The sequence below is a fragment of the Asterias rubens genome, chromosome 1, assembly GCF_902459465.1.
Source record: "Asterias rubens chromosome 1, eAstRub1.3, whole genome shotgun sequence".
NCBI classification, from domain to species: Eukaryota; Metazoa; Echinodermata; class Asteroidea; order Forcipulatida; family Asteriidae; genus Asterias; species Asterias rubens.
The window spans coordinates 13,323,192-13,347,898 of NC_047062.1; the positions used below are offsets into that span (position 1 = coordinate 13,323,192).

The window sequence follows — 24,707 nt, forward strand, 5'->3', positions numbered from 1 at the left end:
ACATTTTGAATTTCTCATCCATACAGTGGGAATCTTTCAAATATTTATGTTGATTATTCACTAGTTATGACAACACCGATCAAAGTGCTTATTTGTTGTTATTAAAGGCACTGGACACTATTGGTAATTGTCAAAGACCAGTCTTCTCACTTGGTGCATCCGACCATATGCACATAATAAAAAACCTGTGAAAATTTGAATTGGGACGTCAAATTTAATTTTGAGGTCTCAAGACCAAATTAATATATTTCAGTTTCTTTCTCAGAAAATACAATACTTCAGAGGGAGCAATTTCTCACAATGTTTTATACTATCAACAGCTCTCCATTGCTTATTACCAAGTAGGTTTTTATGCTAATAATTATTTTGATAAATAACAAATAGTGCCCAATGCCTTTTTGTTTTGAATGTGTAATTTTTTGTGATTTATAGAAGCGTGCAGATCAAAGCAACAACTGCAGTCAAGCAGATAGAAAAGAGTGGGAAAATGACTGACAGATTACTAAATGCCTTCAAGAATGCTGAAACCATTGAGGAAGTCAAAGTGTTGGTAAGTAACCATAAAATTAATTCCCTGACCCTTCTGACTTGATGTCTGAATGCATCCCGATGTCTGAAAGCGTCTCCGATCAAGGCGAGTTGTGGCTGAGCAGGCAAAAGCACTAGACTCGTGCTTTAGTGTTTGTGGTCAGCAGAGTGTGGGTTTAAGAGGTAAACTGTAATACTTGTCTTGATAACAATTGCTAAGTAATTGGTTGTAAAGCCCTGTTCATACTTCACTCGTAGCGATTGTTTCGCGAGTCCAGCACAATTCAACGAAAGCTAATTATTTGTTGTGAATTTGTGATGTCTAAGTTAGATCGCTATCGCAGGAAGTACGAACCAGGCTTCAGTGGAGTGCATAAGGAGATTCCTATACAATGTAGACCCCTCTACCATAATGAAATTATTGCAATTTATTGCAGTTTGTTCCGTATAAGACTGGAGCTAAGACGACTCTAGCAGAGAGAGCGAGAAAGTTGGGCTTGGATCCTGCTGCCGAGAGCCTTCTTCGTTGGCCGGCTAAGTTTCAGCTTACGCACTTTGTCGATTCTGGAGTGAAAGGTGAGTGTCAGAGATACCAACATACACGATTTGGGCGTAGCAAATACGATTTCGAGCCGTGACTACGACGCTACGATAATACTCAATAAAACACGCTAAACAAGCCGGCCAATATAATTTTATTAAATCGTACAATACATGCAAACAACTAATGAACTATTAAGTGGAAATAAAAATTAAGAAAAATATCAAAACAATTGTAACAGAAAAGAAAAAAACACTTTTAATTTTAGAACGCAGTGTTGAATAATAGCGGCGAATTCACTCGAACAATGTACGTGTCTCGACGTAATGATTGTTGCGTGCCCTCCCCCGCTGGTTGGCCGGCTGAGTGTGCATTTTTTACGCTAGTGCATTTCTGCAAGATCGTACCCATTGATCTCTATTACATGATGGGGGGAATAGTGCACACGTGCGTGGGGAATGAGGTTGTGTGTGAGTTAACGTGTCACAGTAACCTCATTACTCATGTATCCACTATTATTGTGCCCACGCTGGCTGTACATGTACTTTATCGAAGCTTGGCAAAAAAAGTACGAAATAATGGCGACAAAAAAAGGAGACCTTCTGAACAAAAATACCTTCAACTGAGTGGCCTGTGAGGTCTAAGCTAGACAGTTTCCATGTTTTGCTACCAGTAATTGTAGCGCCGATGTCCAGACAATGCCCAGACAATGCCCAAAATACGGACACGTATTTTTTGCCCAAAATCCGGACACGTTTTTTTTTTTCTTCTTTTTTTTTTTCCTCACTCTCCCAATAGCTTGTTGTTGCGTTTCTGATCATTAAAACAAAAACATTTAAGTAAGGCCACCCTTTTTTATGTTACATTTAAGTAAGGCCACCATTTTTTTTGTTACATTTATTTTTGAAACATAGTCAGAAGATGAGGGAAATCAGGGTTTTTTTCAAGTTTTTTTTCACTGGCCATTATAAACATTTGTAGCTGTTCTGTTGATGCATACAGGTAATTGTTATTTCACAACAATGCCTGAAAATGAGCTAATTAGCATTGTAGAGAGTAATAGAAAGATCGGTTTAGGGAGCCCAAGCTGCGCTCGCCCTTAACATTTGGGAGATGCTACTCTTTTTTAAAATTCAATGTTGGCATCTCTGGTGTACTTGATAGTTGTAGTATTTTGCAGGTGACTCTGTATTGACTCTGTATTGACTCTGGTGACTTTGTATTGATTTAGACAAGGGTAAAAGCTTGAATGTGAATGCGGTACGAATGTTGTCGTCGCGTATTCGCAGCAAATAATTCGTAGCAGTTGAGGTGTGCTCAACTCTCTTGCTGTATTGCTGCGAAAACAGAGTCGTGACGTCAAGTTCATGTCAAATTTCATTGCTTTGGCATTCGCAGGGAGTATATAATAATAAATAAATAATAATAATAAATAAAACCAGCTCTTATATAGCGCAATTCCAAAGAAATTATCAATGAGCTTTACGCACAAACAATAGCAAATAAAATACACTAGAATAAATAAGTTTGAGGTTGCGTTTGAAAGCTGAAACTGTTTGAGAGGACCTTATGGTATTTGGTAATGAGTTCCAGAGAGTTGGCCCGAAAACACTGAATGATCCATCGCCTATCCGCCTGCTACTCTTAGGGATGGACAGACGAGTAATGTCCCGGCTCGATCGCAGGCCTTCCTTAGATGGTACATGGGTGGCAATGCAGTCTTTTAGGTAGACAGGTGACAGATCATTCAGATCTTTGTAGATGTAGAGAAGAGTTTTGAACTTGATCCTTTTGTCAATTGGCAGCCAGTGAAGAGTGTTTAACAGGAGATGTGGAATGACAATGTGGAACCTGGAATACAATGCGGGCTGCCCGATTTTGTAGGCGCTGCAGACGAGCCACATCTTTGTTCTTGGATCCCGAAAGGAGTGCATTAGCATAGTCCAGCTTAGAAAGTACAAGAGCCCGCATTGCATTTGAACAAGCGTCTTGGTCCAGAAACCTGCGAATTCTCGCCAAGTTCCACAGAAGAAAGTTAATAGATTTGCACAGTGATGTAACGTGATCTAAACTATGAACTAGGCCTTGCACTTTCTGGGATTGGTTGCCTTTGTTGACATGTAACTCTTCGGGTTAAAATTTTGATGGCTCTCTGTGGTATAAGTCCATAAACTGACATGTTGTTTCCCTCTTTTATTATTGATTTTCAGGGAGAAGTTCGGTGGCAGAGGTAGCGAAAGGCATTGAGCATATCTTGACAGACATCATAGCAAAAAGTAGCACAGTCGTTAACAAACTCAGACAGCTGTGAGTTTTGATTTAAGGAAAGTTTTCAATAACTTGGTGATGTGTAAAGCCTGGTTTATACTTCCAGCGAATGCGATACAAATTTTGAAGCCACAAATTCGTAACAAATAATTCGCATCAGTTGAATTGTGCTCATTTCCTGGGAAACATTCACAGCGAAAACAGACCTGTGAAGTCAAAATTTGTAAATTGCATTCCCATTCACAGGAAGTGTGAACCGGGCTTAACTCTCTTCACATTGGACAAGAATTGGGCCATTTTTATCTTCATAATTATTATTTGTTAATTTGGCGTTGAACAAAGAAAAATTTACTAGAGAGGGACTTTAACCCGTGACCTCTTCATGAAATGCGCGACATGTGTCCCCATGAACCCTCCACTCCAATCAACATTTGTTCAAACTCTTTAAAATGGCTCATAAGATAAATAATGAAGTAGCTGTTAATAACTTGGGCTCAATTTCATTTAGCTACTTAGGCAGAAATAATTTCTAACACAGTTTCTGCTCAGCACAAAATGAGAAAGATACCAGTCTCAGATTGTACATGAGATTTGGCATTTTGGTTGGTAACCATATTTTGGTAAGCATAACATTGTTGTGTTTTATGAAATTGGGTTCTGGATGTTGAATACTTTTTATCATTATGGTGTTTTTTCAAAGTAGAGTGAAGCAGAACCCACCTCCAATGATCCAGACAAGTCAGAGAGCCATAACTGAAGAGAATCAAGGAGCATCGGACACTTACGTCCTGTATTATGATTTCTCTACGTCCGTCAGATCAATCAAACCACATCAGGTAGGACTGATAACGCCAACAGTTGTCTTTCTTAAAGGCACTGGACACTTTTGGTTATTACTCAAAATAATAGTCAAGTATAAAAACTTACTTGGCAACCAGCAATGGAGAGCTGTTGAGTATAAAACATTGTGAGAAACGCCTCCCTCTGAGGTAACTTGGTTGTCGAGAAAGGTAATTTCTCACTTAAAGCCTTTTATAAGCCTTTTATAACACACCAATGTCCAGTGCCTTGAATTCAATGTTTGCCGTTAAATTTCTCAGTGACTGCTCTGTGAGACCAGGGTCCACGTTCCAGGCTCTGCTTATACTGCGATTTTCTGTGCTTACTGTGTCCTGTAAAGAACATAATTATATGTGCCGTGGACGCATAATTTTGCTTTAAAGGCACTGGACACTTTTGGTAATTGCTCAAAATAATTGTTTGCATAAAAACTGTCTTGGTAACAAGTAATTTGAGAGCTGTTGATAGTATAAACATTGTGAGGAAACGGCTCCCTCTAAAGTAACGTAGTTTTTGCGAATGAAGTAATATCTCACTAGAATGTTTGAATTTAATTCGAAACCTCGGCTGATGTCTCAAATACTCAAGCATCTGAAAGCACACATTTTGTGCGACAAGGGTGTTTTTTCTTCCATTATTCTCTTTCAATTGGGTCCAAGTTTTTGCAGGTTTGTTATTTTATGATTATGTTGAGATACACCAAGTGAGAAAACTAGTCTTTGACAATTACCGAAGGTGTCTGCAGTGCTTTTCAAGCATTGCCATGAATTTGGCCCTGTCAACTTGTCATTTCACTGGTCCACTAGCTGTTTCACATTCTTCAAGGGTGCAAGTGTCTGAAGAAACAGGATTACGCTTACTTAAAAATGTATTTTTGTTGAGAACAAATTGGTTCCAGTAGTTTGAATATCACAAGACCTGTAAAGTCTATTGCATTTGGTTAGTAGACCACTGTCAAGCGAGAACATTGCTTTGGGCTTCTCAACTCGGTTCTCAAATTTCCAAATGTTTTGACCACAGGTCATGGCTATAAACAGAGCTGAAGTTCTCAAAGTTTTGAACGTCAAGTTGTGTATACCAGACAGCACTGTAACCAAGCTCAAGACATTCTGCCACTCACAATGGATGCCTAAAACCAGGTGTCCTGAGTTGGTCACTAAGCTCATACAGTCTTCCATCAGCGAGGCCTGCAGTAAACGCCTTCTGCCCATGATCATTCGAGAAATAAGGTAGAGTTGTCTTTCAATAAGAGTGTGCATAACATTTGTATTCCTGGGCGTTTAGCCTATTACACAAACAATTATTGCACCATCTAGTGTGTGGTTTTAAGGTGCATAGAAAGGGTGGGTTGTGTGCATTGTTAGCAATTTTCTAGAATTTTTCCCGAAATTTTGTGAGCCCGCCCAAAACACGCTTGTGGGGAACCAACCCTGAGTTGGGTATAGATATATTCTTTAAAAACGATGGTTTAACAGGCGGTGGAATATTATGCAACCAGTAAAATTTGACTTTACAGATTGATAGTGTCTTAAAGAGAAGGTCTTGTTATTTTAAATAGATCGAATTTAACAAAGACAGCCGAGAAGGCTTCAGTTGATGTGTTTGCGCTAAACCTTCGCCGACTCCTGCTGACCCCACCAGTAAGGGGAAAGGTCGTCATGGGACTTGACCCCGGCTACAGGAATGGAGTTAAGATGGCCATCACATCAGCTACAGGTTGGTATCCCAAAGAACTTTTGGAGGAGGGCAAAGGTAGAATTAACATCTGTACATGTGGGAAACAATTTTTGTGTTTCATTTCAACTTACACATTCTCATAAAACATCAACCCTTATTTGGAGGTTCCTTTCTTCTTTCCTTTGCCCCCTGTACTTAAAACTTGGCATAAAAACTTACTTGGCAACGAGCAATTGGATAATTGTCAGAAGAAGAAAAAAGTTGTGCGGCGTAGTCAAAGGTGAACAAAGGTGAAACTTAATAAAAAAGTTCCTTGAAATTGTTGACATTTGCAAGCCATCATGTCTCAAACCATCCGACATTGACAACTTTTTAAGTCCGAGAACAAGATACACGATTATCGCCATTTGTGAATACTGAAGTTCTCTTCTTTCTTGAAATATGGTGTCACAGGTGGCTTCTCTGCCTGTCTCTAAGTCAGGAATAGGAACATAATTTGAGATTGGAAATATTTTGTTTAAAATACAGGTCAAATATTGGAAACGGATGTGGCCATGCTCCACGGAAGTCATGGAAGGAGAGAAACCCAGAAGATTGTTGAGATGGCAAAGAGGCATGGGTAAGAAGTAGATAAACTAAAACAGATTAGCTCAAGAAATGTTATTGTTAGGGTCATCAAGTGACCATTTTCTTGTAGCAATGGCCTTTTCTGTTTGAAATGAAAAAAAACCTAAACAACTTTGAAGGCAGTTATTGAGACTTGTTATTAAAAATGATTTTTTTTCCCCGTGTTTAATTAGGATTGTTTTCCCGATTAATATTGTTTATCTAACGTTCAGATATCTGGTTGGTATTGTCTAGTCCTTTGCTTTTGTGTTGTCCTTTTTTTCCCGTTTGCCTTTTGTCTTGTTTTTTTCCCTTGTTTGTTGCCCTTAGGTTTTTCTTTTTATTGGATACTTAACCTTTGACCTCTATCATAGATGAGAAACCATAGCTTTGGGTAACCTTTGACCTTTGATCTCTATCATAGATGAGAAACCATAGCTTTGGGTAACCTTTGACCTTTGATCTCTGTCATAGATGAGAAACCATAGCTTTGTGTAACCTTTGACCTTTGATCTCTATCATAGATGTGAAACCATAGCTTTAGGTAACGGAACAGCCTGCAGGGAGACAGAGGGGATCCTGTCCAACCTCATCAACGATAAAGCCTTTGGTAACCTCAAGGTCATGTACTGGTATGTATCAGAGATGAACAAAGGCTGTGGCATTGTCATGGATGATTATTAGTCCACAAAAAATGCAATACTAGTATAATATTCATGCAACTGTTTGCTGGTGTGAATGAAATTGTTGATTTGTAGTGTATATATAATGCAGAAGACGATCAGAGCATACTGATCAAAACGTCGAGTTAAAACCAACGGTTCTTTTCAGAACCACCCCAACTCATTAGAGATAGTCATTACATGGTGTTACCGCAAACCTTTACTATATCTTACTTCCTCCATGCAAAGTTTCAAATCCTACTCATTTTGTTATTATTCTGTCCAATATGGCGAAGCCACCGACGGGGCGTACTGTTTCCGACATGTCCTTCCATGCAGTTGGGTATCCTAGACATTTTCATTTGAGAGGGAGGGGGCAAGCAGGGGCAAAGACAAAACTTTTAGGGTATTCAGTTTATCAAACCATTTATTTGTGCATTTTTCCATCTCATGGGGTGGTTGCGCCAGGTCAATGTGTTTGTGGGTGTGTGCAATCGTTCAAGAGACAATTAGGAACGACTTGTCCTATCAACTCCACAATTGGTTTGTGGGTTGGTCTTGGGTTCCCTCGGAAGTTATTACGATCCTGGCCATACCTCGCTTGCTGGGCAATTGTGCTTACCAAACTCAACTTTCCTTGTTTCCTCAGCATTGTGAATGAAGACGGTGCATCTATTTATAGTGTGTCTCCTGACGCTAAAAAGGAAATGCCAGATCTCGACCCAAACCACAGAAGTGCTGGTAAAGTACACAACTATTTTCTTGTTGGAAGCTAGACACAGAGTTTTTATTTATTTTTTTATTTTATTTATTTTTTTCATAATAAAAACTGGACAGACCACTGTTGGAAATGCAAACATGTACACACAAAACGAAGGGGACAAAAAGGGGGAAAGGGAAACAACAATTTTGTGCAAACAATACAATATCTCAGTTAGATTTGTTTGTGAAGTATTTACTTTTTTTTTACAAATTTCATGTTGTTTTCTCATGACAATAAATATTTGTTATCTTTGACACAGAGCTAAGATTGATCTTAACTGTGTTTCAGATTTAATTGCTAAGTAAAAAGTGATGTCATGATAACAATTACCATAGCAATATTGACATCTCATCTGAGGATGAATCTTAGTGCTTTGTGAAATTGAGCCTTGAGCGTTTCTGTTGGATTATTTTCCAACTTGGCTTTATGTTAGGGCAGGCATGGAATTTCATCTTGACAAGGGCAAGGCCATTTTCATTTGCAAAGGGCACTCCCATTGGAAAATCTTAAAGTTAATGGGAAACTTTGAAAGGACACTTAGGCCAAGACCAGGGCAACAAGGCCATTGCCTCCGAGGCCTGTGTGTAATTCTAGGCCTTGGGGTGCTGGTATCTTTGGAGATTGTTTTCTGGGAATGAAATGTATGAACTAAGTTTATAGGGTTCGAAAACTAAATGTTTTTTTAGATTGACATTGTTTTATATACTTGCGATTGTGATTACAGTTTCTATCGCTCGAAGGCTCCAAGATCCTCTTGTTGAACTTGTCAAGATAGATCCCAAACATCTTGGCATCGGCATGTATCAGGTACTGTTCACTAAGTAAATAAAGAGTAGACGACGAGGTCTTCAACTGCCAATAAAACTGGTAGGGTCGAGTGGCCATGCGATTTATCGCATGACCATGACTCTGCAAGGTTTTTAACTGACCTTTAAGACATTTGATTCCCATTCATGAATGCTTTTTGTATATATTATTATTAAGATAATGATCTTTTTATATTACATACACATCCTGCTATGAACACTTCTTGTTACCCATCAGCATGATGTTCATGACAAGTTCTTGAAGGAGGCTCTAGATGGAGTGGTAGAGGAGTGTGTCAGTTTCGTTGGTGTTGATCTCAATGTGTGCTCCGAAAGTCTCCTCAGGTAAACAGTAGGTCTTGACGCATTTGGAAGCTTCATCTTTTGTCCAGAGTTTCAAAGCATCCTTGAGATAGTATGTCATCAGTTCTAAATACCAGGCATGTCGTTCTTTCTACTTTAGTCTGATTTCTGATTTTGTTTTGCTTTTTGGAAATAATTTTTTTGTTGTGATCAAATAGTTTACATGTGGGTCAGCCCTTGTACTAAATAAAATATGAGTATTTTTTCTGAGGACCAAACATCATGCCTGAAATATGTGTTTTGTTCCCCACAATAGATCAAATGAACAGGCTGAGACAAGCTCAAACAATCATGCTCTGAATCAGGTTTAAAGAAGGCTATTAGAAACTGACGTTGGTGTACTCAAAACTAATACTTTTAGGCTTTGTATTGACCTCTTGCACCGACTGTGCCATCTCACCATTTTGGTTGGCAATAGGTTTACTTGTAAACGTTGCGTCGCCTAAAATGCGCACTTCACTGAATAACGCACAGTGGCATTGTCCACTAATATGGCCCATGCAAGATCATTCTGGTAATGACATCGGGTAAATTGGGTCAATAGACCAATCACCTCACGTATTTGTTATGGAAGTGTTTTCGTACCTAATTGTTTGAGTCACATGATTCACTTCAAATTCACATCCGCCTGATGTATGATTCTGGCTTCCCAAGCTCTCAAACTCTCGGCGATAGGGTGCATGGAGGGCAATAGGAGCACATAGATTCTGCTTTAATAACTAGGTTGGTCTTATAATTCAAAAACTTAAAAAACCTGTCTGGAAGTTAATAATGATACTTGCGCTTTGAGATGGCTGTATATGAAGTGCTATATCAAAAAATTGTTTTTATTATTTTTATTCTAAGATTCCAGTGGTATGGCTATTTTAGTTTAATTTTCCCTCCAAAGGATTTCAAAGAAAGATTGCAAACAGGGGAGGTTCATAGTCAAACTCCTAGCTACAAGTCAAAGTGAAAGACGAATGCAATTTTGTTTTTAATTTATAAACAAGTTTTGTCTTTTAAAGGGTCTATGTAACTTTTGTAGGACAAAAAACACAATGTCCACAGATTTACACTTAACTTACACAGTTTGAAGATAATGATAGTAGAAAGCTTCCCTGAAAATACTATGTGCTGAGGTGCTGTAGTTTGGGGGAAATGAGTAAAACAACGTCATGAAAATAATTTTCGTCTCATGAGACGAAAATTATTTTAATCATTTACAAACGTATTTCCATGACATTGTTTTACTCATTTCTCAAAAACTACAGCACCTCAGTAAGTAAGATTTGAAGGGAAGCTTTCCGCTATCATTATCTTCAAACGCTGTAAGTTTAATGTAAATCTATGGACATTTTGAAAAAGTACCCAAATCCTTTAAAACCACAGGAAGATTGCCGGCCTGAATGTCGCAAGAGCTAAAAAGATTATAGAGTACCGAGAGAAGAACGGTTTCTTTGTGAATCGAGAGCAGCTATTGGACATCAAGGGTCTAGGACCAAAGTCATATCAGCAGTGTGCTGGATTTGTTAGAGTGTCACCGGAGTCCACTGGACACGATATCCAAGCGTAAGAAATACACTTATTTTGTCAAATATTAAATGACTTAAGGCCTGAAGCCTTTTTAGATTTGTTTGTGTGTGCATATGATGGGATACACCAAGTGAGAATACTGATCTTTGAGAATTACCAAACATGGTGTCCGCTGCCTTTAACGCACATCTGTGTATACATGTAGTATTTGCATTGATAACTCTATCAACTCTCTAAATAGTTATGTATGAGTGACGTCACAATTCTAACCCAAAACGAGGCCATAGGCGCAGCCACTGCAAATGGTGGCGGACGTGCGCCTATAGCCTCATTTTGGGTAAGAATTATGACGTCATGCATGAATATTAAAGGAACACGTTGCCTTGGATCGGACGATTTGGTCTATACAAAGCGTTTGTAACCCTTTTTTATAAAAGGCTTATGGTTGGAAAGATGTTTTAAAAGTAGAATACAATGATCCATACAAGTTTGCCTCGAAATTGCGTGGTTTTCCTTTTACTGTGCGAACTAACATGGTCGGCCATTTATGGGAGTCAAAAATTTGACTCCCATAAATGGCCGACCGTGTCGACGAGGTAAAAGGAAAACCGTGCAATTTCGAGGCATGTTTGTGTGGATCATTGTATTCTACTTTTACAACATCTTTCTACCCATATGCATCTTACAAAAAAAACGGTTACAAATGTTTTTCAAAGACCAACTCGACCGATCCAAGGCAACGTGTTCTTTTAAGAGAGGCTTATATGGCTTAACACTCAATGCATCATATTTGCTATAATTTGCGATACATATTTTTAACCGATTCTCCTTCCTCTGTCTCTTCTGTCTGCCCAGCCCGGTTGTAGACCTCACAGCAGAGGATAATGAACCAATAAAACCTGGATCCAAGAGGAAAGCGACGAGTAGCGGGAAGAGTAAAGCTAAGAAGAAGAAGAAGACCGAGTTTATTCAGAATCCACTAGACATGACGTGGATCCATCCCGAATCCTATAACATCACTACTGAGTCAGTTCATTCTCCTTGTTCATTATTTCCTCCTGCCTCAACAACAATAAGCTTGGGCGATAGTGATTTATTTTATTCACGATACATCGCCGACAATACATCGCGATATTCAATATAATCGCGATTAATTAAATTTGACATCATCAGTCTTAAAACTCCAAGTGAAAGTTGTAGAAGAGACAGTCAAAGCATAAGAGAGGTGTTCTAATGACCTATTCTTCTGGTTTTACTCCAAACCTATGGGGTGCAAGATGTCTCAGCTAGCAAATACTGCGTGATATTGTGATATTTAATTGATATCGCGATATACCGCGATATCGTGATATCGCCCAAGCTTAAACAACAATCCCTAGTTCTCTCTTGTAAGGGGTTTGTCTTTCCTGCAATGTTTTAGGAAAAAATAGCTGTTCTTTATTTAACATTTAGTTCATCCATTTTTGTTTGTTACCCAGTACATCTTGTCTTTGTATTCTCTTTTGTTTTTCTAAAGAGCGCTTAGGGACATTTTTTAATAACTATGTGTTTAGCACCAGTATGCCTGGGTTGTGCTGTCATTAAGCCTTTGAAAAAGACTCTTCTAGGGTTGAAACATCTAGCCATTAACTATTTTATTGCTCAAACTGTATGATGTTTTCTTTTAGACCAGCCTGCATCTTGCCCCATTTAATTTTTATATGATTATTAGCAATTCTTTTAATCAAAGTTAATGACTTATTTTCTGAATTTGTTTTGTTGGGTAGGGTTCTATCGAGGGCAGAAGCAAGTGCTAGCGACATTGGAAAACCTCTCATGAAAACCAAACTGCAGAGATTACTACAATCAACCGGTAAGTCATGGAAAAACACATAAGTTTTCAATTTTATTTCAATCACGAAACACCTTAAGTTAACTAGAATGTAAAGAAGAAGAGGTAAAGTCTGTCCCTAGCCAATATGGCTCATTTAGGCTGTCCTTTATATCCAGTTTCCTTTGCGATAAACGGCTGAGAATATTTCTGTTCACCCTGGACAGGATGCCAGTTCATCCCAGATTACCCCTGGCTTGTTTGTACCCATTTTTACTCCTTGGTGGAGGGAACCAACTATGATAAAGAGCATTGCTCAAAGACACATCTGTCGCAATTGACCATGCCAAGATTTGAACCCACATTCTGTTATTTACAGAACATGAGTCCACCACCCTTAAACCGCTGGCCAAGAAAACCCCATTCCAGCATTTATACTAGATCATGCCCTGTAAGACTGTGCTATGTATCAATCACACTTGTTTGAAAGATACTGTTTGCTGATACTGTGTTTCTGTTCTAATGAAGGTATGAGGCGTCTGGCAGAAGAGTTTGAAGTTGGTGAACCCACAATGCAGTTGATTATAGACGGACTTCAGCAACCAGTGGATCGTGATATCAGAGAGGGTGAGTTCATTTATACATCAATCTTTTCTCATTTCTATCCAGCTAACACATCATTGGCTCAGAGTAGAAGGACTTGTAGGACTTAAAATTACCCTGTCGGCTCGGAGCAAAAGGACCAAGAAGACATACACACACACTTGTTTTGTCATCACAAGATTTTGCTTTGTCTGAATGGAGTCCAAGAAGTATACACATCTCAACTTCTCAAATTGTTTCAAACGGGGACTCCCAGGGCTTTTGCCCAGCCTCGGCTGAAGCTTTGTCTCAAGCTCTGGCTCCAATTCCGGGCTTCGTTAAAAAACAAAAAACACCTTACTGTTCTAAAATTGATGAGGGAGCACAAGCCGAGGTTTGGGAAAGGGCCCAGATATTTAAGAAGCATTCTGTTTCCAATCTTTAGTTGAAGTCAAAATTCACTTTGCATTCATTTCATTGAGAAAATGTTTTATACTGTCTTGACAACATGATAATCTTTTGGCAAACAAAAGTAAGCACTTTTTAGATGTCATTTTAAAAATATTATTGATGATGCTAAGTACTCAACCAACCAATGCAAACAATGACCCTCTGTTTAACCCTTCTCCTCAGCGTACGACAAGCCACTCTTCAAGAAAAACCTTCAATCCATCTCAGACCTCAAACGGGGGGATGTGCTGACAGGCCGCGTCACTAATATGACCCACTTTGGTGCATTTGTTGACATCGGCGTTCAAAATAATGGCCTGATACACAACAGCAACATCAGACCGAACTTCCTGAAGAAGGGACAACCCCTGGGACCTGGGGACAAGGTTGAAGTAAAAATACTTCAAATCCAAACCGCGGGGAGGAAGACTAAGATTGGCTTAGAGTTGTGTAAACCTGTCATGTGATTCCTGAAGCAGGCAACCTCTCCTACCTGGGGGACAGGATTGAGATCAGAATACTTTAAACCCTAACTGCAGGAAAGAACAGCAAGGCTAAGATTGGCTCAGAGCTTTGTAAACCAGTCTTGTGATACCTGAAGCAGGATTGACCTCTCAGACCTGGGGACTGGATTGAGGTCAGAATACTTGAAACTCAAACCCTTGGGAGGAACAGGAAGGCTAAGATTGGCTTAGAGCTTTGTAAACCAGTCATGTGATTCCTGAAACAGGAACGACCCCTAAGACCTGGGGACCGGATTGAGGTCGGTACACTTTAAGCTCAAACCCACAGGGAGGAACAGAAAGGCTAAGATTGGCTTAGAGCTTTGTAAACCAGTCTTGTGATACCTGAAGCAGGATTGACCTCTCAGACCTGGGGACTGGATTGAGGTCAGAATACTTGAAACTCAAACCCTTGGGAGGAACAGGAAGGCTAAGATTGGCTTAGAGCTTTGTAAACCAGTCATGTGATACCTGAAGCAGGATCGACCTCTCAGACCTGGGGACTGGATTGAGGTCGGAATACTTTAAGCTCAAACCCACAGGGAGGAACAGAAAGGCTAAGATTGGCTTAGAGCTTTGTAAACCAGTCATGTGATTCCTGAAACAGGAACGACCCCTAAGACCTGGGGACCGGATTGAGGTCGGAATACTTTAAGCTCAAACCCACAGGGAGGAACAGAAAGGCTAAGATTGGCTTAGAGCTTTGTAAACCAGTCATGTGATTCCTGAAACAGGAACGACCCCTAAGACCTGGGGACCGGATTGAGGTCGGAATACTTTAAGCTCAAACCCACAGGGAGGAGCAGAAAGGCTAAGATTGGCTTAGAGCTTTGTAAACCAGTCTTGTGATACCTGAAGCAGGATTGACCTCTCAGACCTGGGGACTGGATTGAGGTCAGAATACTTGAAACCCAAACTGTAGGGAGGAACGGCAAGACTAAGACTGGACAATCAGTCATGTGATTCTAGACTGTAAAATGGATCAGTATAATGGATCAGAACCCATGTGTGTGTCCCCCACCATGCACTCACCCCATGGTGTAAATATAGATCATAACATGGCCACTCTCCATTGAACTAACCGTCACACAGCTGGTTATGCACTGCAGACAAACTAACAGTACGGGTATTCTATTGGCAACATGAGAGTGTGATCAATTAATGTGCAAGTGCTAGCTAGTTATTGACTTTAGCGCTGTTGACATCAGACTTTGTTTATGACAGAAGAATGGGAAACCATTGTGTCTCTGCACTGTCGGGGGAAATGCAGTACCCAGTTACAGCACTTAAACGGGTATTGACAACACCAGAGTCCAATTTCATAGAGCTGCTTAAGCACAAGAACTAGCTAAGCACAACCAAATTATGCTTACCAGAATAAGGTTACCAGCCAAACAACCATGTCACATGTTCGATTTGTCACTGGTATGCTGCTCTTTTCTGCTAAGCAGTCAATTTTTAAGCAATGCTTTGTAATTAGTTTCTGCTTCAGCAGCTCTATGAAATTGAGCCCTGTACAGGGCCAGGGGTCTAGTCATAATTATGTCAATTATGGACAAGACAAGTTAGTTCTATAATATATGTTAAATTTGCATCGGGGATAAAGAATATTAATTTTTGGTTTTTACCCATACACCGATGTGTGTAAGCACTGTATACTCAGTACTTTCCCGAGTCCTGTGAAAAAATATCACAGGCATGTTACTCGGGTGGGATTTGAACCCACGACCCTTGCAATTCTAGAGCAGTGTCTTACCAACTAGACTACCGAGGTTGCCCGGTAGCTAGAGGCAGTTCGAATCCTATGTTTTGGCAGCGGGTACCGCAACGATATAATAGATGTTAAATTTGCATCAGGGATAAAGAATATTAATTTTGGTTGTTACCCATACACCGATGTGTGTTGGCACTGTATACTCAGTACTTTCCCGAGTCCTGTGAAAAAATATCACAGAAGTTAGTTCTATGTTTGATCACTTGATCACGGTGTGTATTGTTTTAAACAGGTTGTCATGATGCAGAGACTTTACGTGTAAATATGTTTACTAAAAAAGTAACCTGATGTTTCTAGCCTAGCAGAATCTTTCTTGAATGCGTTCATGTTAGCATTCAAGAAAGACTCTCCAAGGTTAGAAGCGTCGGGCCATTTTGTATACTATCCTTTTGGTTGGCAAGCTGTTTTCCTCTCAAGTACATTGTGTAAGATTACACAAGTGTTATTTGTTGTAACATTAAAGTTATTATCTCAGTTTCCAAAATGGTACAAAAAATGGTTAACAATCACTTATATTTTTTAAGGCATTCAACTCTCATCCAGAAAATCTGTTTAATCACCCTGAGGTAGGTAACAGATTAAAACCAAACACTTTAACATTCAACAAATCCTTATCACAAGTTCACCATAAGCTGATGTTTGGAAACAGATCTTCTGTATAAACATGATCAGAGCCAAAGGTCACTTTGTTTTAGGATTTTAAGCCATGTATAACTGACATTAGGGTTTCTACAGCCACCCTTGGACCCTGTGTAGACTATAAACTCTTTTTCTGGATTTATTTGCACACCTATCGAGTTGTCGCAAAACAGAAGTTTGTGTCACTCCAAATAAAGTTCCCCATTTTGGGTCACATTTTGTTAGCTGTGCTTGTTCATTTGAAGGGTTTCTGCTGTTATGTAGACACTGGATAAATATTTAGCTGACTTGGGTAGGATTTAGTTTTGATCGGTGTAGGAGTTGATTTTGGAAGCACTTTGATACCACACGGTGAGTTCGATAGTTGAGGTTTTCTTAAAATATAAATGTTATTACAATTATATGAATGGGACTTTCAACCGATAAAAATAGCATCTAAAGGTAGCTGTCGTTTATAAAATTATGTTATACTTGGATTATACATGTACTTTTAATCACAGTTAATTTACTGCGTCTGAAGAAAAATTATTATTTGAAGCAGTGCTCTTATTAAAAAGCTACCTTGAGTGTGGTGCAGTAAAAATAAGAGGCAAATTGCCTGCTTAAAATCTACATAAGAATTTATCAATAACTTTTCTTGAATTTGCTAGAATTCTGTAGACCAAGTAAGCTTAACCAGAGGGGATATAAACACACTTGATTTAAATTTTTGAGTTTCTTCTCGTAAGTTTATACAAGAGGCAATTTACAGGCAACCAGTTTCAGGCAATCTCAATGAAGAGGATCCATTCACCAAATGGTCACATATTTTTCTTGTTGATTGTTAGGAATTAGTGGACATATGACTTGTGTGCTACATTTGCTAAAACATTCCATTCATCGAATATTACTATTCACAGATTTGAGTTAATTCATTCATTCAGATGAAGCATTAAGGCTTGTCACACGAGACAACTTGGGGGCAACCAACAGCAGTGCATGCTAAAAGAGTACTTAAATATTGTCACTCAACAATTATTTCTGGTGTTTTGTTTTCGTTTTTCATCAGGTCAAACTGACGATACTCAACAAGAATGGATAACACTACGAATGACACAAGGGAGTGTCTGCCGTATGATCGCTCAGTGCTCGATGTCTTGGACTGTAAGTTAATTCATATATACCCTCAAAGCTTGTATTTCTGATTCCTCAGTCTGGATTAGATGTGAAGCATTTGTTTTTTTCTGTAGTTCGTTAGCTCAGAACTGTAAGGTCGTTACTTTGTTTGTTTGATTTTATAAAATTGGTTTTGCACATTTTGGAGCTCCTTGTAAATGGAGTTTATTGATCAAGAGTGGTCTCCGAAATAATTGTTAAAGGAACACGTTGCCTTGGATCGGTCGAGTTGGTCTTTGAAACCGTTTTTAATAAAATGCATATGGGTAGAAAGGTGTAAAAAAAGAATACAATGATCCACACAAACATGCCTCGAAATTGCACGGTTTTCCTTTTACCTCGTCGACTAACACGGTCGGCCATTTATGGGAGTCAAATTTTTGACTCCCATAAATGGCCGACCGTGTTAGTACGCAAAGTAAAAGGATAACCACGCAATTTCGAAGCAAACTTGTGTGGATCATTGTATTCTACTTTTAAAACATCTTTCCAACCATATGCATTCTATAAAAAACGGTTACAAATGCTTTTTATAGACCAACTCGTCCGATCCAAGGCAACGTGTTCCTTTAAGAACAAAGTAATATTGATTTTCTACAAAAAAACATTTTATATATGGATTTTGATTTTTTGTTATTTAGGGACAATTTCCAGTTAAAGCCCTTGTGTTTATTACGATTATGAAATTGCTATTAACGGATTTATAGCACTAAGTAAGCCAGCGAAGTGATGTTACAAACTGCATGGTGTTGATCATAAGAACATTTTTGGAATTAGACTTGGGGGGGATACAACCTTACATAAAACTCTTCTGGGACTGAGTATTGGCTCCGATGAGATGAACCTGTATGGCTCTGGTACTAGCCACACGGGTAAAACCAACACTTCTCACAAAGACTTTGTTACATGGATGTACTACCATAGTTTTTCTTAGCTGTACTAATTGGTTTCCCCTGAATGCACGGGTGTCGTGGCCGAGTGGATAAGAACACCGAACTCAAGCTCTGGTGCTTCTGTTCAGCAGAGTGTGGGTTCGAATCCCGGTCGTGAAACTTGTGTCCCTGAGCAAGACACTTAACTATAATTGCTTCTCTCCACCCAGGGGTAAATGGGTACCTGCGAGGGCAGAGATGGTTCTTGTGATTGATTTAGCCGAGTAGCGCATATTAATGTTGCACAAGGCTGTATACTCCCCACCAGGGAGCTGAGATGGTTTAAGGAGTGATTTAAGGCCCAGTGACCAGGGGAAATAATGTGAAGCGCTTTGGGACGCCCTCCGGTTGTGAAAAGCGCTATATAAAAACGGGTTATTATTATTATTATTATTATTGCCCACCCCCCCTCCCGAATCCCCTTCAAATGTGTTCCTCTTTTTGCACATGTTTTTCTGTTTTTGTTGAAATACTACATGGATATTGTGACCACATTTGTGGTCAAGAAATTTTAGAGCATATTCATAGGTATAATTATTGTGTCTTATATCACGCACTCATCTGTAACATAAAGTTCATTATCTTCCATAAGTTTTGTAATACAATGTAAAATGCTTTTGTACATGAATGTAGCAATATGAAACTAATTTACAATTGATTTGAGAGGAATTGTTAATATTATTATTTTTTTTTCTTTTTCTGCCAGATATATTTGAGGATACCACAATGACCAGTGCTTTCTGGATTCTAACATTTATTACGATGCTTCTCGTTTTTGCATTTGTCGAGAATGTGAACTTTGTTGTCCAGAAGATACCGAATAAAGACAGAATGATCCGGATCTTATGGATTCTTGGAATATATCCCGTAAGTGTCTTGTTTATTCTTTAATATTTAGGTTTACTGGGAATGAAGATTGTAGGGTCAAATACATTGTTTCTTTGTTCATTGGAGATAGTGATTTATAGGCAAAATTCTCTTTCAAAAGAAAAAGAAAAACAACAGTCATGCCCTCTGCTCCTAGGATGTGGAATCCTGAGAACTTTAAACAAAAAAGTGAACACTATTGGTAATCGCTCAAAATAATTGTTAGCATTACAAACTCTTTAAAGACACTGGACACTATTGGTAATTGTCAACGACCAGTCTTCTCACTTGGTGTATGTCAACATATGCATATAATAACAAGCCTTTGAAACTTTGGGCCCAATTGGTCGTCGAAGTTGTGAGATAATAATGAAAGAAAAACACCCTTGTCACACTAAGTTGTGTGCTTTCGGATGCTTGATTTCGAGACCTCAAAATCTAAATCTGAGGTCTCAAAATATAATTCATGGAAAATTACTTCTTTCTTGAAATCTACGTGACTTCAAAGGGAGCCGTTTCTCACAATGTTTTATACCAGCAACCTCTCCCCATTACTCGTAATCAAGAAAGGTATTAAATGCTAATAATAATTTTGAGTAATTACCAATACTGCCTTTAATGCAACAAGTGCTGGACTGGCATAATATAAATTGTTTGATTGATCGAAAATGAAAAATGTATTTGTTTATTATTTTATATTTATTTATTGTTTGCAGCTTTTTGCGATAACTTCGCTTTTGTCCCTCTACTTCCCAAGATCAGCAGTCTTCTGTAATCTCACTGCAACTTGGTATGTACAAGAAAATAATGTTTACCTCTGACATATCTTATGAGCAAAAAAAATGTATTGACTTCGCTAGAGCCAAACTTCATAGAGCTAAAAATTAGATCAGCACAACAAGTAATGTTTTCAGGAATAAGGTTATACCAGCCTTAAAACCTATTAATGTGCACCATCTCTGACTATTATCCTGCTTATCTTTGCTTTGCAGGAAATTGTTAAGCTGTATTTTCTGCATAAACTGCTATATAAAATGTGTCCCTTCAGACTGCATCTTTAAAAATATGGTTAATTGAAGATCAATTTTAGCAGGGGAGTTGGTATAATTATTTTTATAGAGTGAACAATAAAATACTTGATGTAATTTACACTTATTCCTGATTTTGCTGACATCGTGTGCATGTTTATTCATGGCTTTGCTGACATCGTGTGCATGTTTATTCCTGATTTTGCTGACATCGTGTGCATGTTTACTCATGGCTTTGCTTACTTGCATGCATATTTATTGATTTGTTTCTTTGTTTATTTATCTCCTTTTTTACAGTTGTTTAATATTGATTTATTTTCTCTCTCCTTGCCATACTGTCTTGCTAAAAATTACTTAATTGTTTGTTTATTTATTTTTTAACCTATACACTTCTAATCTAAAATTATTTACCTATACACTTCTTAATTGTTTATATTTACCAAGCTTTTAATTTCGTTTTCTTATTTAAATGTCTTTGTATATTTTCAAATCGATTTAATGATTTGTAAATGTATATTTTTTCCTTTGAATGTTCCCATTTTCATATTTAGATTAACAGAATTTTTAGTCTCAGTGTAGTACACTTTTGTTCATCCTGGCCAACTTTATATATAATATGGGCAACCCCCTTAACAGAGTACAGTTGTAGGCCTATATTATATGTTGGGTTTTTGAGAAATGGCAGAACAAATAATATTAATAATTATGCCATCAAAAGGAGGTTGTCTTAAAACTGTTTGTTTTTTTTCTCTTGACAGCTACTACGCACTAGGTATCTACTTCTTCATGGGACTTATTGTCTTCTACTTTGGTGGCTATGAGCAAGCTATTCACAAAATTGCTGATACACAAGTGTCCGTTTTCTGTTGTAAAAAACCAACCATCAAGTTGACAGAGTGAGTGTTGAACAGTAAAGACAAAATGAGATCAACGTCACTGGTAACTGGTGTGGTCTTTTGTTGAAGACCTGTGCACACGAGTAGGGCGCATTTGAGTAGGGGGGAGCCCTCGCCAATCCTGTCGGCCGTGCTTACAAATCTGTTCATTTCCATTGTTTCATCATCGTTTTACCTCTAAGATGGCACCTTAATGTCAATGCATAAATAAGGTCTTTAGGCACAAATCATTTCACCCTTAAATATGATTTATTAATTTATTCACCTATTCATTGCTGGTTCATTGATAAGAAATATTAAATGGTAGCCAATGGTTCAAATACTATGTGTTTGTTTTCTGTCTATAGATGGTCTATTTTACGACTGCGGAGTTGTGTCATCCAGTTTGCCATGATCAGAGCACTACTCATGTTTATTGAGAATGTTTTGTTTGTTAATGGAACATACAGTCCAAGCCAGGTATGACCTAAGTTATATTGTTATTTTGTCCCCATTTTAAATAATAGTAGTGCCATAGATTGGTAAATTTATAACGCCCCAACAGACTATTTATCATCTTCGTACATGTTACGTTCGTTTCAGCTACACAGATGCACAACTGATTGGGTACGAGGTGGGTAAAAAGATGTACGAGTACTGCACGCCGTGTGATAGTCGTCGGACTATCACACGGCAAACGGTGCACTATCACCCGGCCGCCGTCTAGCAAAACTAAGACATATCATGTGACGTGCTCTAAACCAATGAAAAGGCAGAATATTTGAAAGGGGAGTTATAATACAAAATGACTGACCATAAAAAACTTGTATCCCAACATATGCATAAATTCTATAATTTTTGCTCAAAATAAGGAAATAAAAAATACCCTTGTTGCACAGAACAGGACTGTGCTTCCAGATGACTGAGAAAGTCTTTAGGCCTGAAGTCTTTCTCAGATTCAAATATTATAGTGAGAAATTCCTCTTTCTCAAAAACTACTTTACTTTAGAGGGAGTCTTTCTTCTGTTTATACCATAGTCAACAGCTGTCCGTCGCTCAATACCAAGTAATTTTTGTATGCTAATACATGTGTATACATTTTGAGTAATTACCAACTGTGTCCAGTGCCTTTAATGCAACAATTCCTCCCTAATCAAAACAAGAAAATAAACCTGAATTAAAAACATAACTTTGATATTTTTCTTCGTTCAGATGACAACTGCGAATGGTTCCATTATAATCTACTCGTTGGTACTGGTCTCTGGTGGTATTTTCACAGCAGCTCTTTACATGGTCCATAATGCCGCCAAGCCACTGCTTAAAGGTTTCTACCTCAGCACCAAGTGCCTGATTCTATTTGTCGGTTTTCTCATCAGTGACGTTCAAATGGTCATCATTGGCCTCTTGACGACCAATGGCGTTATGCCTTGTGTCTCGTTGTGCGACAGTGCAAATAGGGCAAATTGTGAGTTCAATTTTTGTGTTTCTTGTTCACATCATTGTTAATAGATTGATACAGAAATCCTTCCCTCCACCATTGTTTTCTTTATTTAACAGGTAATAATATAATCAGAAGTAACCTTGTTTCCAGGGGTGTACAATCTCACCGCGCCATTTTGTTCAAGAATGTCAGCGCTCAGCCCATGGTTCTTGTTTTGACCAATTTACCTGACATCATTCATTGCATCATGTTGGGAGTAATTTGGGGGAGAATGCAACCAAAAATCTTATTCTGACTATCAAATAATTGTAATCTTTTCCTTCTTGTTGACTTATCTTAGGTTGGTACAGCTTCTTCCAGATAATAGAAAGTGCCATCATGTACCCCATAGTTATGATGTACTTCAGAACAAGGAAAGGTAACGTGGTCAGTCTAGTCGACATGGTCAAGAAGTCTACACCAAGGTGGAAGAAACCATTATTGAAGAAGGGACCTAGTAGTAGATCCTTGTATAATTCATACACAAATATGTAACCATCTGCAGCTTGATAAACAAATAAAAAGTGCATTTATAGTGGTTGTTAAAGAAATTGGACACTATTGGTATTTGTCAAAGACCAGTCTTCTCACTGGCTGTATCTCAACAAATGCATAAAATAACAAACCTGTGAAAATTTGAGCTCAATCGGTCGTCGAAGTTGCGAGATAATAATGAAAGAAAAAACACTCTTGTCACACGAAGTTGTGTGCGTTCAGATGCTTGATTTCGAGACCTCAAATTCTAAATCCGAGGTCTCAAAATCAAATTTGTGGAAAATTATTTCTTTCTCGAAAACTACTCCACTTCAGAGCCAGCCGTTTCTCACAATGTTTTATACCATCAGTCTCTCCCCATTACTCGTTACCAAGTAAGGTTTTGTGCTAATAATTATTTTGAGTAATTATCGATAGTGTCCAGTGCCTTTAAACAAACTGTGTAGAAAGCTCTTTCCTCTGAAGGTACTGGTCTTGAAAAATAAATCCTGGTCCGGTGCACTTTTTTGAGCTACATTCAAGCCCTGGTGTACATATCCAGGGTGTTTTTTAAAGCGAGATACATTGGGTAACAAAAATGCTTTTTGTAGGAGTTCAACGTTTTTGCACTGACACGATGAAATGTTATTTGTGGACACATTTTCTGTGTCTACAACCATCGGTGGTCGAAGTTGCGAGATAATAATGAAAGAAAAAACACCCTTGTCACACAAAGTTGTGTGCGTTCAGATGCTTGATTTTGAGACCTCAAATTCTAAATCTGTGGTCTCCAAATCAAATTTGTGGAAAATTATTTCTTTCTCGAAAACTACTCCTCTTCTGAGGGAGCCGTTTCTCACAATGTTTTATACTATCAACCTCTCCCCATTAGTGACTATTTACTCATTACCAAGTAAGGTTTTATGCTAATAAATATTTTGAGTAATTACCAATAGTGTCCACTGCCTTTAAATATCACATGGTCTTGAATAATTGCAAGTGTGCGATTATGAAGTTATTGAATCCCCCATTTTAACCAGAAACACTCGCGGCCTAAATTCTGAAATGAATTTTATTAGAATGTTGAACATTTCCTTGCTCAAATATAGTAGTAAATGTTCACTTCATAATGAACTTGGGAAACTACCGAGTATACAGTGCCCATCACACACCAGTGTTTTTATCTGTTATGCAAATAAACATCTCTTAAAATATATCAACTTGGTGATGAGGTATTCCTCAAAATGGTGACATTAATGTAAGATTGACGTGATCAAGATTGATGTGATCTGCAATGTAGTGTACACAAGTTTACTTAAAAAAATATCTGCAATCTCGCGATTGAAAAATGTCAGCTGTGCCAGTGAATTGCAAAGATTGAAAAGTTAAATGTTCCATTTGTAGGAGTTTCAAATGAGAATTTCTTAGTTAGTTTTGGAATTCAGCTCTAGAATTTTTTTCTGATAGAAATTGTAAAAAGAAAAGTGTGTAGACCATACAAAGTCAGAAAACGTTTTAGGGTCGTTTTAAAAACATTGATAAGTTTCAGTCCTCTAATAAACACATGTC

General features: G+C 38.2%; 2 protein-coding genes across 5 annotated transcripts in view; both read left to right on the top strand.

The window, feature by feature from the left end:
• LOC117306830 (S1 RNA-binding domain-containing protein 1-like) overlaps window positions 1–15,562 on the top strand; it is a 29,747-nt gene extending 14,185 nt beyond the window's left edge. For 3 of the 4 annotated variants that reach the window (XM_033791374.1, XM_033791391.1, XM_033791401.1), the window contains 16 exons: window positions 433–550; window positions 966–1,104; window positions 3,280–3,376; window positions 4,038–4,173; window positions 5,198–5,406; window positions 5,736–5,893; window positions 6,383–6,473; window positions 6,985–7,092; window positions 7,772–7,863; window positions 8,610–8,692; window positions 8,930–9,036; window positions 10,426–10,605; window positions 11,425–11,595; window positions 12,336–12,421; window positions 12,908–13,006; window positions 13,595–15,562. In XM_033791374.1, the coding sequence (XP_033647265.1) occupies window positions 433–550; window positions 966–1,104; window positions 3,280–3,376; window positions 4,038–4,173; window positions 5,198–5,406; window positions 5,736–5,893; window positions 6,383–6,473; window positions 6,985–7,092; window positions 7,772–7,863; window positions 8,610–8,692; window positions 8,930–9,036; window positions 10,426–10,605; window positions 11,425–11,595; window positions 12,336–12,421; window positions 12,908–13,006; window positions 13,595–13,878 (2,158 nt within the window). In that variant the 3' untranslated portion in view covers window positions 13,879–15,562. The remainder of the gene's footprint in view (window positions 1–432; window positions 551–965; window positions 1,105–3,279; window positions 3,377–4,037; window positions 4,174–5,197; window positions 5,407–5,735; window positions 5,894–6,382; window positions 6,474–6,984; window positions 7,093–7,771; window positions 7,864–8,609; window positions 8,693–8,929; window positions 9,037–10,425; window positions 10,606–11,424; window positions 11,596–12,335; window positions 12,422–12,907; window positions 13,007–13,594) is intronic. The other variant, XM_033791382.1, reaches the window with a different exon arrangement.
• Window positions 15,563–17,229: 1,667 nt separating this feature from the next.
• LOC117306864 (organic solute transporter subunit alpha-like) lies at window positions 17,230–23,289 on the top strand. Its single transcript, XM_033791425.1, has 7 exons — window positions 17,230–17,470; window positions 19,121–19,281; window positions 19,998–20,071; window positions 21,068–21,205; window positions 21,553–21,664; window positions 22,397–22,649; window positions 22,966–23,289. The coding sequence occupies exons 1-7, from the start codon at window positions 17,401–17,403 to the stop codon at window positions 23,157–23,159; spliced, it is 1,002 nt and encodes a 333-aa protein (XP_033647316.1). The 5' UTR covers window positions 17,230–17,400; the 3' UTR covers window positions 23,160–23,289.
• Window positions 23,290–24,707: the final 1,418 nt, after the last annotated feature.

Coding starts and splice junctions, on each gene's coding strand:
- LOC117306864 (XM_033791425.1), top strand. CDS start 17,401: ATGGATAACACTACGAATGACACAAGGGAGTGTCTGCCGTATGATCGC. Junction 20,072..21,067: donor TGTAATCTCACTGCAACTTG/GTATGTACAAGA, acceptor TTCTCTTGACAG/CTACTACGCACTAGGTATCT. Junction 21,206..21,552: donor CCAACCATCAAGTTGACAGA/GTGAGTGTTGAA, acceptor TTCTGTCTATAG/ATGGTCTATTTTACGACTGC.